Source organism: Amphiura filiformis, chromosome 18 (genome assembly GCF_039555335.1).
Source record: "Amphiura filiformis chromosome 18, Afil_fr2py, whole genome shotgun sequence".
Classification (NCBI taxonomy): Eukaryota; Metazoa; Echinodermata; class Ophiuroidea; order Amphilepidida; family Amphiuridae; genus Amphiura; species Amphiura filiformis.
Window position 1 is genome coordinate 58,442,527 of NC_092645.1, and position 16,679 is coordinate 58,459,205.

General features: G+C 35.7%; 1 protein-coding gene across 1 annotated transcript in view; it reads left to right on the top strand.

Annotated features, from left to right (window-relative positions):
• Positions 1–2,019: 2,019 nt before the first annotated feature.
• Positions 2,020–16,679, top strand: part of LOC140138856 (uncharacterized) — a 68,874-nt gene continuing 54,214 nt past the window's right edge. The window contains 2 exon segments of the mRNA XM_072160635.1: positions 2,020–2,521; positions 2,670–2,763. Coding sequence (XP_072016736.1) covers positions 2,430–2,521; positions 2,670–2,763 — 186 coding nt within the window. The 5' untranslated portion in view covers positions 2,020–2,429.

Below are 16,679 nucleotides of genomic sequence, written 5' to 3' on the forward strand. Positions count from 1 at the left end.
AAGTACTCTTCTAAAATTCTAGACAATATAGTTTTGTAACATGTCCTAAATTTTTAGCTAATTTAGATGTTTGGAAATATTCGTACTTTGGTGTTTTAGGAATGATATGTAAACGACAGATAACACCAAAAAATATGAAGAAATTATTTCCAAACCGTGTTAAGTCTGCAAACCACCATGTTTCTCATTTCAAGAACGCTGGTTAACAATAAGCAGAGTTTTGTCTCATTTCGTAAAAAAAAGCCCACACAGAATTGTTCTCTAGCGCTCGCTTTATAATCGTTCACCCAACTGAAACTATAATCCCAGCCATTGCTCCATTGTACGTGTAAAAGCAGAAACATATGATGTGTGTATTTAACCAGAGAAGATATGATTTAATCAGTTGAGCTGCTTTCAATGAGTGTTATCTTGGTTTAATAGCTTTTAATGGGGTTTAAGTCCTGCAAAGGTCGAATTGAATTCTACTGTAGACATGACTGCATCATGTATATACCACTAATTAATTTTGGTTACTAGAAGTTGAATATCGGTCTTTAAATGTTCTTTCAATTGACTTTGTGTTGAAAAATTTTTACTTTCATCACTTGGAGGGGCACAGAATCGATGCTGGCCCTGGCTGAATTGGTCAATTTGGCGCCCCCCTAACGGTAGCGCCCGGGGCATATTGCCCCCCCCCCCTAGTTACGCCACTGGTTGCTGGATAGACTGTTATTTATTATTATTTATTTGTTTTGTTAATATCACCATCAATACTATCATTTGAACCATTTCATTTTGAAGGAACCATTTTCTTTAGAATCAATTGTTTCAACCACTTCATTTAAAGGTCAGCCCTACTGTAGCTTGAGAAATGTGAACACTATTAGAAGATAATAGGCCTACTTTGACAAAAAAATAAGGAGGCGGGAGGGGTCGCTAAACAAGTAGAAAAAAGAAAAGAAAAGATGTTTGCTTGCCCTCAACCAACCGACGCGACCCTAATTTTGAAAATATTGTACAAAAGAATACCGACCCTATTTTTGGAAATTCCTGAAAAAGATTTTGTTCTTTTCAAATTTTTGCATTCTGAAGATGTAAAAAATGTAGAGCTCTGAGCTTGTGTTCAACATTTTAGTTGTTTTGTAATGTTAGTTGATTCATTTTGACGCCAACATTTTCTGATTTTTCATATTTTGACCCTTAATTATTATAATTAATACAAAAAGTAGAGTTGCTAGTAATTAAAAAAAAAAAAAAAAAGGACAAACAAATCCCGACCGACTGACCCAATTTTTAAAATTCATTTGAGGGCAAGCAAACATTTTTTTATGATAGAGGGTAGAGGGACCCGCGGCCGCGTACCACTGACAAAATGCTTTTTTGCCATAAATTGTTTGAGGAAAAACCCGGCCTGGGGAATGAGGGGGGGGGGGATTGAGAAACTCAAATCATTTCAAATATCTAGTCAAATGAACGCGGGATTTGCGGTGTAGTCACAGGGCGACCAGTGTTAAAGATGTTTTTTTATTTATGCGCTGTAAAATATGTTAATATGATTTATATAAAAATTATAATTTTTTTCATTATATAATATAACAGCATATTAAATTCAGATTAACTTAAAATAATAAAAGAACAAGTTGGACATTCTGGGGCTTTGTTGGATTGTTTTTTGCTGTTGATGAATTATCCCCTCATTACTTGCGCACAACTGAATGCTTTCCCCCCACAATAAAATAGACTGTCCCGTTCGTTGTTCATAATAAATGAACATTTTTGGAAGACAATTTATATTATTTTAGCACCGTAAATAACCTTAAGTACATTAAGCACATTTGACAGAGAAGATTCGTGCGAGAGGGATTGTCATATCCGTTTTAAACAATGCATAAAATCAAGTTATAATATTTACGACGCTAATTTGCATATAAAATTGATTTGCATACGTGAACATGGTCGCCGCCATCTTGGATTCAGCCCCGGATTCAATGCTCAATTGCAATACCCCCTATAAGGACCAATGCGATTTTCGGCATGTTCATTATGCCCTTTTTGTTACGGATTTCATGTACCGCTTTCCTACACTATTGAACTTCATGTGGGTTTGATTCAACGCCTAGCATCATCCGATTTTGGAAGGAGCGCTTAATCAAGTAGCGGAGAAATCAAACTTTAATGCCGGTGGGAAAAATCGGCGAGATTCGTCTCCAAAGGGTGTGAATTTTCGAGTTAAAAATCGCGTATTTCAGCCATCGTCGTTTCACGGACAGACAATATTCACTGTGGAAAAAAAAAGGTTTTTCATTCAATGAAGATCATAGTGGTCGCAAATGGTGCCAGAAATTTGAACTGATGCGCCAGTAGGCACGCAGGAAATTCATTAACAGATGACCTAACAAGAGTCTTCATCGAAAGAAATCAAGCAAGTGCATACATGGGGTACAAAAATGGCAGAATTTTTAGACAAAGATCCGTACCGTTACGACCAAGAGCGGCAGGCTTTCATCAGCGAACTTCGTCAATTTCATATGCGACTCGGGTGAGTGTGTTATTTTTTTTCCTCGACTATCTCAGTTACTCGATTCTATTCACTGGATTTTACACCAGTTGTTCGCTATTGTTTAGTCCAAAACTATGTTATGTTTATACCTGACACGTGTGTTTGTCTTTTGTTTTCTTTCTTCTAGAACACCGTTGGTTCGTTTGCCAAACATTGCAGGAAAAGAATTGGATTTATATCTGCTGTACAAAAAAGTGATCGCGTTGGGAGGATTAGCTAAGGTCGGTATATTTTTGTATCGTCTGAGTTGCGTTAGGGTTCCCATTTTCCCTCACTGATTATTGTCCAAAATAATTGCCATTTCACTTCAATCTTGCCGTGGGGTATAGTGCACTATTTCAAGTTCAATAGTATTGAGAATATATCCCAGCATCGAGCAGGAATTCAAGAAATTTATGACCTGTTTTATGGCCATATTTTTGTATCAAAATATTGCATCGTCAACGCCCAGCACAAAATGTAACATCTTGCGATGCGATTTAGAGCCGGTGTAATGTTGTTTACGTTGCACTGTTTTAGAACCAAATGTAACATATTTTTACCCATTTTCTAGACGTAGTCAGTAATTCAAACTCTCATCAACTGCTTTCATGGATTGTATAGATTGTAAATAGTAAATTAAATCAGTTGTGCCGTTTGTATTTATGGTGCTGTGATGAGCTGCTTCAATGGTTTTGTATCTCTTTGTTTCAATGAATGTAAATACCACAGTACTATCGATGACGATGGCGGGTCTGTGTGGTCAGCTGGGGAAGCCCATGTGTGTATGTGCTTGTGTACTGAGTGTGTGTGTACTACTGCGTGGGGATGTTAGGGAATCCCCCTTTTGTTTATCAACAATCAATATCTGTGGCTCTGTGGAGCAGATGTGCAATCTAATTAACTTTGTTTTTAGGCCTTGAAGGCCTACAAACTACAATCACAATCGACACAAAGAAATGGTTGCTCTGCACTGTAAATGGATGGTGTTGTGTAAAACGTCATAAACTATTGCTATAATTTAGTATAATTAAATAATAAACAATTCCTTGGCAAATTATAAATTTAGTAAGTATTTTTATTGCATTATTTATAATATGAAGTATATAAAATAGGCCCTTTAAAATGTTCCATATTAAATTTATTAATCTTTAAATACTGACATTTTAATTCATACTACCAAATATTTGATACCAATTACCATCCAAAATTCCAATGTGTGCATGTGACATTTGTGCACAAACATGGTGCACCTTCATCTTGATGGGTATACACATCAAGTCCGGACCAAATTTAAGTCCCGATTTTCAGTGGACTTTACTTAGAATTGGATGACTTTGACTTGGACTCAGACTTGAAGTTGAACATGACTTGGATTCAGACTATTTGGATTTGACTCCCTAAGCTATCAACATATTGCAGTTTAAATTTTTGTGTCTTGATTTATACCTCACAGACATGTGATCATCAAGTTTTTGATAAACGGTCATATCTGCTGACTCTGTAAAAATTTTAGATTCCCATCAAAATTGTAGCCATTAAACCATGCTTTATTTTTGAGAATTGAGCGACTCTTCACACATCAACAATCTTCTCCAGTACCGTACATAATGTATATTATGGGCCTTTGCGATGGGACTCGTGATGACGCATCATCAATGTGCATATCTTGACGGCACAGTTCAACCATCTTCAATATGCGCACTGGCATTGGTGTCTATGTGCGCATAGCTGATAGTAGGGTGGTTCTTATTTTACAAAAGTCTGAAATACCATGCTCCTAACCCCTAGAATGGTTCAGTTGGTTGAAAAACTTATCCTGTAAAATTTTCAGAAATATTGAACAATGTTTTAAGCTCAACCAGATATGGCACTTTGTACCGCGAATACTCCAGATACTGGTCGTCAGCCATTTTTGAGCAATTGTAAATGGTTCTAATTTCAAAATAGAGTGTCTCTTAATACTCAATCTTTGTAATTGCATTAACAGTAACTAGTTTAATAGATATATAACAAAAGATGTCTTGTATTCACTTCCATTGCTGTTTTGAACTCAACCAAATATGGTAGTTTGTGCCGTGAGTAGTTCTAAATACCGGTCGTCAGCCATTATGAGCATGCACTTATAAGGGGTCTATTTTCAAAATAGAGTGTCTTTTGATACTTTATCTTTGTAATTGCATTAACAACAACTGGTTTAACATTTATATAACAAAAGATGTATTGTATTCACTTCCTTTGTTGTTTTATTCTCAATCAGATATATGGTAGTTTGCGGCGGCGAGTATGCCTAAATATGGCCAGTTGTCAGCCATTTTGGAGCAATTATAAAGGGGTCTATTTTCAAAATAGAGTGTCTCTTGATACTCAATCTTTGTAGTGGCATTAACAGCAACTAGTTTAACATACATTATAAAGAGATCTTGTTTTCACTTGCATTGTTGTCTTCAACTCATCCAAATATGGTAGTATGTGCTATGCTGTGAGTACTCCTAAATGGCCATGCGTTTTGAGTTGGGCCAGTAAATAGGTGGAGATGTTACATGCGCGCGACATTTTAGGGTTCATCTTTTTAATTTTCTCAGTTAATATGCAGCCTATGTAGTTAAATTTGGTGTCAAATTAAAGCTTGTGATGAGACCAATACAGTAAACCTTAAAAAGTTGTAAAAAGTTATTAACATTTGAATAATTTGCATCTAATTAGCATAATGTGCGGGGTGGAGGAGGATCAGGAGGAGGAGGATCAGGAGGAGCAAATTTACTAAAACTGACCCCCAGGGGTCATATGATGCAAGAGGTCCATTTCTTTTTTCACATTTTTACAATTCACTTTAAACTGCATACTATAGGGCTATTTCATTATAAATGACAACATTGAGTCCCAAAAGGGGTCAAAATTCAAACTCATTTATTTCATGCAAATTCATTATCATTTCAAAGTTCAGATGGTGTGTCAATAATTCTCAAAATATTAGAGCGTCAAACCCTCAGGAACCATTAAAAAATTAAATTGAATTTTTGCTGTGTAAAACATAGCTGCCGTCTGGAGGGACATTTTTTAAACAATTTAATACACAACTTTGAAAGAGTATATGTAACCAACATTGGGTTCATACTTATTCATATTTAGTCTGTAATAATTGTTGTATGTTCCTTTACACTTCAGTGTCTTAAATATGCCAGTTTCAATATAAAACAATTAGTAAATTGATACTAATCCAGATAAATGGTGCAAAATTACTACATATTTTAAGGATAAACTTTATCTTCACATGAAAAATTCATGAAATAGTCATTTTGTCCTGCCCAATAGCTACACTGATGCATAAGTGAGTATTCTCGTCAATCTGTTGTACTAGTCATGGAAAACCTAAAATAAAAGACCCTCCTGTGTCATTTGTTCTGGATAGGACACATTTTTTAACACATAATAAAGCATACTTTAACTTTAGAAATAGCTGCATCAATATTATTGCATCAATATTATTGCATAAAAGATCCCCAGCATTTAAAATCCACTACAAACAGGGTTAATATTCTGGTTAAATTAGGAATATTGCAATTTTTATCTAACCGAAGAACAATGCAGAATAATATCATATGTGTTCTCAACAACTGGACAATAATTTGAACACTAAAGTGGTTTGTAAGCATAATTTGCAATAAAATGCAAAAATTTCTTGTGGGTTTGGCTCTTTGAAATTTTTATTTTTTAGTTTGTTTACCAATTCATGGAAATGACATAATTGTGCTGGAGAGGACATTTGTTAAATTGCAAACAGAATCGTGGATACAGGCTTGCAAAATGCAACAAATACCAAATCATGTGCCACCTTGGTAGAAGGAAGACCACTCTTCCTCTACAAATTTCACATTCTATGATATAATCCTTCTTATTTCAACAATTAGTAATTAACTTCAGTTCTGGAGAGGACAAATTTTTAACGCGAACTGTGGTATCAAGAACAAGTGGTCTACTGTATGTAAAATAAATGAATTCCTCAATCAGTGCCCTGTCCCATCAATTGGTAATATAACACAGATTATACAGGTAGGGTAAGGGTTTATATTTCCTCTTTAATGTTAACAAAAATGGAGGCATGAATTGGAGAGGACACTCATTTTTTTATTTAACGCAAAATGCCAATTTTGCAAGAGGCCCATTTCACGGTTAGGCGCCACTTTTTGATTTTCAACATATCTGGCCTGGTGTGTAAAAAATAATGGGGTTACAGAATTGACTGTTGGTGATTTTTCATTGTCTCTGTATGGCCTACCTCCACTAGCTTAATCGGCCTTTCTGCTTTTATCTTTCAGGGCGCACAGGGGTAAGAAGTGGTCAAAAACCACATTTTACTAGCAACCTGGAAACAGACATTTATTTTCCAATGCTGCCACTTTTAACTATGTTGAGCCTACCAGCTGCTTTTGTTGTTTTTATGTAGTGAACAAGTTGCACTATACAGCCATACATGAACAAAGTAGTAGTTGTCAGTTAAACTAGCATGAGAACCATTTAAATTTCTGAATTCGGATGTGACATTTTCCGTTCACATCTATGTACCTTATTCAATGTGGAATAGATCAACTAATAATTTACATGAATGGCAAACTAGTGTGTTTTAGTAAAGTTCAGAGTCTTGTTACTATTTGTTGAACAAATTACACTTGTTGCTCTTAATATGTAGATACAGCGATATTTTGATTTTTTGCCAACAAATTCCGTTCACAGTTTTGTCACATCCGATTAATTTTCCAAATAGTATAATTTATTAACAAATAAGTGGCAGAATTTTTTCTCCTTGATTTTTAAAATCTCCTGCTACAAGCTATCTAATGACACCATTTAATGAAAACTCCTTCATCAACTTAGCTTACAGATGTCATTTCAAAGTTTCCGTTCACATGTGTCACATCCATGGTACCTGTCACATCCAAAATAGTTTCTTCAAAGAACTAAGACAGGAATGGGACTAGGATGCCAGTTTGAAGTTATTTCATTACAGGTTTGTGGGGGATCAAAAGGCACAACAAATCTTTAATTCAGTATGCCTTCTTTAATTGTGACGGGGGACTCAAAAAGCTTCAATTTCCGTTCACATGTCACATCCTCAAAATTAGTAGTTTTTAGGTCAAAATACTTAAACAACATGATATTTGACTTTCTAAAATAGGTTTATTATTTCATACATGTCACATATGATTATTTCATGGCTTTGTTGATTGTCTTTAGGGGACAGTTTTGTATACAATTTACAGAAGCGGATGTGACATTTTCAATTGTGAACGGAATATTTCAGTAATTATAAACATTTTGCTTGTCAAAAATATAAAGGGTCAGGAAAAACATTTTAGCATTGCTCAATTCAATAGAATCTCACAAAATATATGTGTTAGAAGTACTTAAAGCTTATATTTTTGACAAGCAAACTGTTTGTAATAATGAAATATTCTGTTCACAATTGAAAATGTCACATCCGCTTCTATAAATTGTAAACAATGTTTTAAAATGAACACTAACACAGGTTGATATGTTTCAGTATATCCCATTTAATTTACTGGGGGTGTGAAAACTCGTTGAAGCATTATTTTCTGAAATATACTCTGCTTTACAGTGTGTGGTTTCCGTTCACATTGACATCAGTCACATCCAAAATTGAACAAACATCAGAATCTTGAATTTGACCTGTGTTTTCAAACTGGCTGATATTATTTGTGAACATTACCCATATTATGACCTTCAAAGCTGTGGAATATCAGAGTCATTCCTTGATTATTAAAATTGTTGAGTAAACCTTTTCATGTCAATTTCCTTTTTACCACAAAATTACATTTAAGTGGCCATAAATTTGTCATTACACAACAAAAGTTGCCCAAATTTGGTCAGAAGAGAGCCTATGACACACTTGTTTATTTTAAATATCTATTATATATGTATTGGACAGTCAAAGTATAAATATTCACTTCTCAATATTTATCCAATTTGTTAAAAAATTACATAACATGAGATAATAAATCATAATTTTCTTCAACAAGTAGAGAGATTTAAGCTGGGAAATGATATTTTTATGAAAATCTGGTCTAATTTCGAAAAGAAAACCCCCATTAAATGAAATTTAATCCATTTTGAAAATTTTGAGTTTTTTTTCACCAAAAGTGGCGCCTAACCGTGAAATGGGCCAAGAATCTACGGAATTTTAACATTTTTGCACCAATTTTCACCATTCAACTTGCATGATGTTCCACACATATCATATTTTCATTGCAACAAGCACATTGCCATAGAATGTACCTAATTTTTCAAAGAATTAATTCAGAATACATGGGCAAAATGAAATGGGACTCCAAAATTGGGTTAAAATGTACCTTTTGGCAATTTTTTTATACAAAAAATAGACAGAATTCTGTAAAAATGCTCATGTAGCTTGTAGTTTGTGGCATACTTAGAATTAAGTTAATAACACTGCATTATCACCCTAATTATATCAACCAGATATGATAAAAGCCATTTTTGTGAACGTGTCATTTATAATGAAATAGCCCTATAACACCATACAATCATATTCCAGGTAATTTAATTTGCTTTGAGAAGCAATTTTGCAAATTTTATTTTCCGTTCGGGTTACACATTGAAGTCAATGGGAAAATATGCCTTGAAAGAGGCTGGCGCAAAATCATTTTAATTTCATTGAACTCTATGATGTTATATATGTATTTAAAGCTCTGACTGAGAGGAATTCAAATATGGAACTTTTAAATATGTGGGGTGAAGCTAACTTTTTTTTTAAATTTGTCAAATTGTACATTTTTTCCCTTTAATATTTGATATTTTCAGTTTCATAACTCCTTAGTGTTACACCCTATGTCATTTTAAAGTGCATTTTTGGATTCCTTGGTTCATTTGCAGCCAGAAAATGTATACTTTTATATATGTTGGGTATAATATGTGAAAGATATTCATATCTAAACGAAAAACATGCAATTTTCTTCTCGCAAAAACATGTAACGCATTACCGGCCCAACTCAAAACGCATGGCCAAATACCGGTCATCAGCAATTTTAGGGCGGTATATTTTCAAAATAGAGTGTCTCTTGATACTCAATCGTTGTATTTGCATTAACAGTACCGTAACTAATTTAACACATATAACTAAAGATGTCCTGTATTCACTTCCATTGTTGTTTTTTTAAATCTCAACCAGAGATAGAAAGACATTCAGGAATTTTGTATATTTTCTGTGGCTGTAGGCCTTTATTCATTGCACTGCTAACGCCAGCCTGTGCTCCACGTAATGACCTCCAGTTGCTTAAGGACCAGGTCTTATCAAGACAGCCATGTAATTGTCTAGAAGGCAACATCCCCCCATCTGCCAAGTTTTAACTTGAGTATCAGTAGACCCTCTTAATTATTTGCTTGAAAATGGTCGACGACCGGTATTTATGAGTACTCATTGCGCAAACTACCATATTTGGTTGAGTTCAAAACAACAATAGAAGTGAATACAAGACATCTTTTGTTATATATCTGTTAAACTAGTTACTGAAATGCAATTACAAAGATTGAATGTCAATTAGAGATTCTCTATTTTGAAATTAGACCACCTTACAATTGCTCGAAAATGGCTGATGATGACCGGTATTTTGTGTACTCATGGCACTTCGTGCCATATCAGGTTCAGTTAAAACATCAATAAGTAAATACAAGACACCTTTTGTTATATTATATGTTAAACTAGTTACTGTTAATGTAATTGCAAAGATATGAGTATCAAGAGACACTCTATTTTGAAAATAGACCCTTTTGCTCGAAAATGGCTGACGACCGATATTTAGGAGCACTTCGGCACAAACTAGTGAAACTACCATATTTGGTTAAGTTCAAAACAGCAATGGAAGTGAATACAAGACATCTTTTGTTATATATCTGTTAAACTAGTTACTGTTAATGCAATTACAAAGATTGAGTATCAGGAGGTACTCTATTTTGAAATTAGACCCCCTTACAATTGCTCAAAAATGGCTGACGACCAGTATTTAGGAGTATTCACGGCACGAAATGCCATATCTGGTTGAGCTTAAAACAACAATGGAAGTAAATACATGAAACTTTTTGTTATATATATATTAAACTAGTTACTGTTAATGTAATTACAAAGATTGAGTATCAAGAGACACTCTATTTTGAAAATATACCCCCTAAAAATGCTCCAAAATGTCCGACGACCAATGTTCCGGATAGTCACGACCATATTGGAGGCTCTTGAGCTACCAGTAAATATTGTTCAATATTTCTGAAAATTTTACAGGATAAGTTTTTCATCCAACTGAACCATTCTAGGGGTTAGGAGCAGGGTATTTCAGACTTTTGTAAAATAAGAACCACCCTAGCTGATAGTCATAGTCACTGTTATTGGTTTTCACTATTACATTGGCATAGACGTAAATTTTCTGCGGAGTCGCCAGCGGCCTAGTGAGTAGATTTTCTTGCAATATTTGGCCTATTTACCTTCAAATTTGATCCTTTCCAGCACAATATCCAGCGTAGTAAAAAATAAATTTTTGGCGTTTCTGATCGTCACGATGAAACACTTTTTAATGACACAATTTTCTCAGTTTTCCCAGCCATTTTGTTTACTCGTTGTTATCGACATAAGTGATTAGTCTCGACCCCAGAGTGCAACATGTCTGTATTGCGAACATGACTTGACAACAGAAACCGGCTGTAAATGAGGTGGGTCATCTCGTGACTTGCATTGTTTCATCACCGAACACGCTAGTTGGACGTAGGGCGTCGATGGCTTGGAAATTATCTTTTAAGTATACATCAGAAATTACAAGTTTAATTTACTTGGATACATTGAATAAGGTAACTATGATTTGGAGATCAGATATATGTGAGTACCAATTTCATATAAATTGACTGAATTGCAAAAAAAATAGTTGAAATGTTTGAGCTGTGCAAAACGTTAAGTATGTAAATCCCATTGACACACAAAATGGCATTAAGCCAGTCTCTGTGTACAAATGGCGTACACGAGACTGGCAAGCGAGTCTAGATAGTCATGATACGTAATTGGCGGTTCAATCGCAAGTAAGCTTTCAGGATTAACTGAAAAGGTGGATTGCAGTGTGACTACAATCCACTTTGTATTCGGAAAAGGCGAATTTTGTTGAAAAAAAGTATGCCAGCTCATCTCTAGAGACCTCTTTACTATGGACACTGACTTTGAAAATGTATGTACTAATTTCTGAGATTCTTGCAAGAATTGATCCCCAGACTCGCGCCACAATTCTGACCAGGCCTGCCCAATTAAGTTTCACTCTCAGAAGCAAGAGTACTTTTGACTCATGAAAAGATACAGGATATAATAGTCCAGTAGATAACCCTAAAATATCACCCTAAGTGTAAACTTGTGTATAATAGGAAAGTTAAGGGGGTACTACACCCCCTGGCCAATTTTGTGCCTATTTTTGCATTTTTCTCAAAAAAATATATCGCATTGGTGACAAGTAAGATATATATTATAGGGGCAAGGACTACAACTACTGCACTGAAAATTCAGCAACTCAAGGCAAGTAGTTATTGATTTATTGATCAAATATTTGTTTTCCCTCATTTTTAACTGTAACTCCACAACTGTTGTCTGTGCTGTAATAAAATTATCAGTGCAGTAGTTGTAGTCCTTGCCCCTATAATATACATATCTTACTTGTCACAAATGCGCTATATTTTTTGAGAAAAATGCAAAAATAGGCACAAAATTTTGCAAGGGTGTAGTACCCCCTTAAGCAATTCTTGGCCAAGCTCGTCTTCACGTACCTGTTGCCTCCATATACATTGTAGCATACTAAGCGTGTACGCAGTGTAAGGTGGTATATGTACATGTGCGATTAGCTTTTTTCGGTACCGTGATATGTGTGTGTGTTTATCGCGGAGCCACTAGCGTTCTGATGAACTTGGCCAAGAATGACCACATTTACCTTTAATCATATTTGTGCTTTAAATGATGTACCGTACCGTAAATGTTCGCCTAATGGCGCACCTGGGCTCCTTTGCCTTGGACTGAGTAAATTTCATGTACCGGTACATGTACAAATAGAGAGCTCCCTCCTAAAAATCCCAACAAGAATTAAGGGACGTGCCCTTATTTGCTGGTGGGATTTTTATGGGAGGGCACTTTTAGTTTTAAAATTCCAGTTATGTCAAGGGAGCCCATAGCGCCATTAGGCGAATGTTTACGGTATAATACTCAGATGTACTGATGAAGAATGACACATGACCCACCTGAGCCCCTACTTCAGATACCGGTACATCTATGTTGTGACGATGGGCACCCAAACTCGCTTAGATCAAGAGATATCACAGTGACAAAGTTTATAGCAATTTTAAACACTATTTTACCCCATTTGACCTTTGCATGACACACCTCCAACACACGCCAACTTGAGAGATGCTGCTATGATTGACACCCATACTCGGACAGCCATTTATACTCACTTAGGTTCAAGACATATTGCGATGACAACAATGTATATAGCAATTTAACCCTATTTGACCTTTGACCCATTACACAAGACCCACCTCCAACCTAAACCACCACCAACTGTAGATGCAACTCTGATGTGAAGATGGACACCCATAGTACTCGTTTAGATCAAGAGCAATTTGACCCTTGACACATGACCCACTTCCAAACTGTACCAATACTCACTGAGATTGAGAGATATCACGTTGACAAGGTTCATAGCAATTTTAACCCTATTTGACCCATGACACATGACCCACCTCCGAACTTAACCACCGCGTACTTGAGATTTGATTGGACACCCATACTCAGATCAAGAGATATTGCGTTGACAATTTGTTGTGTTGTAGCAATTTCACCTTCAACAAGTTTGACATAATGACCCACCTCCGAATTCAACCGCTGCCTACTTGAGATACACAGCTGTGACAGCACTGGGCTGGAAGATGGACACCCATACTCACTTTGATCAAGATTTATCGTGTTGACTAGTGAGTGACGGACGGACGGACAGTCGGACACCTAAAAATATGGGTATTTTGTCAAGGTCATTGGGGATCAATTGAGGTCAAAATAGTGATGACTGACTTTACAATATTTTAACATAGAAAAATTGATGTACATTTTAATGTATATTCGCCGGCCCAATTGACAATATTAACAACACAGCACTGCAGTATTTTGAAAGAAAAATTTTGAAGTTGCATAGTAGGCCTATACTACGTCACAAGATGCATCAATATTCAATAACCTGCATTTTGTGTCCTCGTCTTTTTTATTATAATAAATTTTAATAAAATAGGATTGGATCGCATTCACTTTTAAAAGGGGGTACTACACCCCTCGATAAATTTGTGTCTATTTTTGCATTTTTCTCAAAAACTAATAACACACTGGTAACAAAAGTTATGTATATTATACGGGCAAGGAATTCAGTTACTACACTGGAATTTCAGTGACCCAAGACAATCGGTTCGTTATTTATAATAAGAAATAAGGTACCGCTACGATGTACCTCATTTTCTATCATAAAAACTGAACCGCCTGTCTTGAGTCACTGAAATTTCAGTGTAGTAATTGGATTCCTTGCCCCAATAATATACATAACTTTTGTTACCAATGACTTATTATTTTGGAGAAAAATTGAAAAATAATCACAAATTTACCACAGGGGTGTAGTACCCCCTTAAATGTGTTTATTCATGAGGTTATGAATACTGTTGAATTACAAATTCTTTCAAATTTTATATAGGCCTACAGTTTATCATCCTGATTGCTTGTATAAAGTTGTATGCATTCATATTAGTATAGGCACCGGAGTTTTGCGCAAAAAGCACGATTTTGGGGGTCCATCACGGTTTTGGTGGTCCATCGTGAATTTTGAGAATTTTGCCAAACACACTACTTTTCAATGTAAATTCACCAATAAACAAACACAAACTGATAATATTAATAAATAGTTTTCATGCAAACATCGACGAAAAAATAATGACTCACCAAGCTTCCAGAAGTTGTAAAATATAATCCGAATAAGACCTGCGCATGCGTCAGCATTTCTATTCTGTCAGTTTTACTCTTTCTTGGCTCAGGGATAAGAGTGGGAAACCCGTCACGTCATATGAGGACGGGTTTCCCACTCTTCGACTCTGGGCATGCTAGAGATTTCCCACGTCTTGCGGTATTAAAAAGTTTTCAGAATAAAATTATATACACGGAGGGGGGGTTATAATTTCCAGTGTAGCAAAGGCTCAAATATTGTATGCGGAACACGAAGAGGGAAATAACAAATGATAATTATCTGCTTTGTGATGTTTTTCAGCAGAGAAAAAAAAGGTAAGAAATAGAAGTCTAATTTGGAAGCTTATACTAGCATTGTTTTTGCAATGGTTTTCCGTGTTCCTGGTTGAGTGGTTGACTAGCAGCAGGGTAAATACTGGAAAACGCATTTTCGCGCTTTTTGACTTGAATTTTCGCGCATTTATAAAAAACCGGCCGCGCATTTTGCCGTTTTAAATCGCGCGAAACTCCGGTGCCTAATATTAGTACTACTACACAAAATTAATTATCAGTGTCATAGTATTTGAGAAAGCAAATTGCTTTGTAGCCAACCCATGGATATAAATAGACTGATAGTCTTACATGGTCATGTTACATTATTAGTTTCTCCAATAATGCAATCCATCATACCAAAAACCTACATATAATATATGTATGAAGCAGCGTTCGAAATTTTGGTTGTCCGGTTGCCCGGGACAACTAAAAAAGTCACCGGACAACCAAAAATACTGATTCGGTTGTCCGCCGGACAACCATAAATCTAGCCAAAAGTCACATTTGTAGGCCTACGGACAACCAAAAACTTAGACAGACAACCAGAAATTGTAATCTGGTTGTCCGTGGGACAACCACTTATTTTTCCTAAATTCGAACACTGGTATGAAGTATACATGTAGAAAACATTGTTTGTTTTCCTGATCTTGATGCATCACTAGTTTGCAGTTTGGAACTGGTTATTTTATGGGAAAAGTTGAACATACACCAGTACATCAACAAATGTACATATTGCACAAAGTAGTGAAAAAAAAAGTTGTACAATATTTCAATCACACAATCAGATTTCCATTTTCAAGGGTATAAAATTCTGCATCCTACAAGGCTACAATGTACGTGTATGCCAGGTTGTGTCAAACAAAATAACAATACATGTAGGAAATGAAATGAAGCACTTGCCTTTAGAAGCATACAGGCATATAGATTGACCATGTATAAATAAACAATCAAAATTTGTCACATTTTGTGGGTACAGCGGGTATCAATCAGCTCTTCATTGAGAAATGGCTGTTTAAGTGTTTGTTTTAATTTCATTCTTTATTGACATTCTACAGATTAAAATTTTTCATCTTTCGCAATTCCAATTTTCTCTGATGAACAAATAATCAATTCGAGGTACCATTATCGAAGCCTCAATTTATCCCAATTTACCATATAATTTTAAAATTGTGTGATATTTAACAGCGTGTTTATACTGAGCACCGCGCATTACCGCAAATTCACCTTCACCCGCATTTCAATCCTCTCGCATTCACTGGGTCGTTTCTACTGCGCTGTTAATGCAGGGTAACAATTCACTACCCACATATTTAGTGCGGAAGGCGGAAGTCCAGCAAATAGTTTTTGTGACCTTTCAAGGTCAGATTTTGAATGCTCACACTGTATTATAATAGGCTAACTTCCGGTGTCACCCGCAAAATCGTCACCCGTACTGTTTCTACTGCGAGCGTTACAGCGTATTAACCACTATTAACCACCTCAATAGGTGGTTGACGGATTCACTTTCGCATTACCGCGCATTAACCTTCACCCGATCTGTTTCTGCTGGGGCCGTTACCACAGCGTATTCCTCGCATCACCCAATTAACTCGAATTAACCCGCAACCGTCTGCTCAGTAGAAACACGCTGTAAAAAACCAAGATAATTGTTTTCAAGAATCTTTGAATTACTTGATGGTGGGATAAAATAAAAATAAATAAATAAGTGTTCATTGTGGTAAGCATCTACCGTATTGTTTGTAATAAATGCCCAGGGGGTGTTGCATTTTTAAAAAAGGGGGGCATTCATTGGAAGTTTTG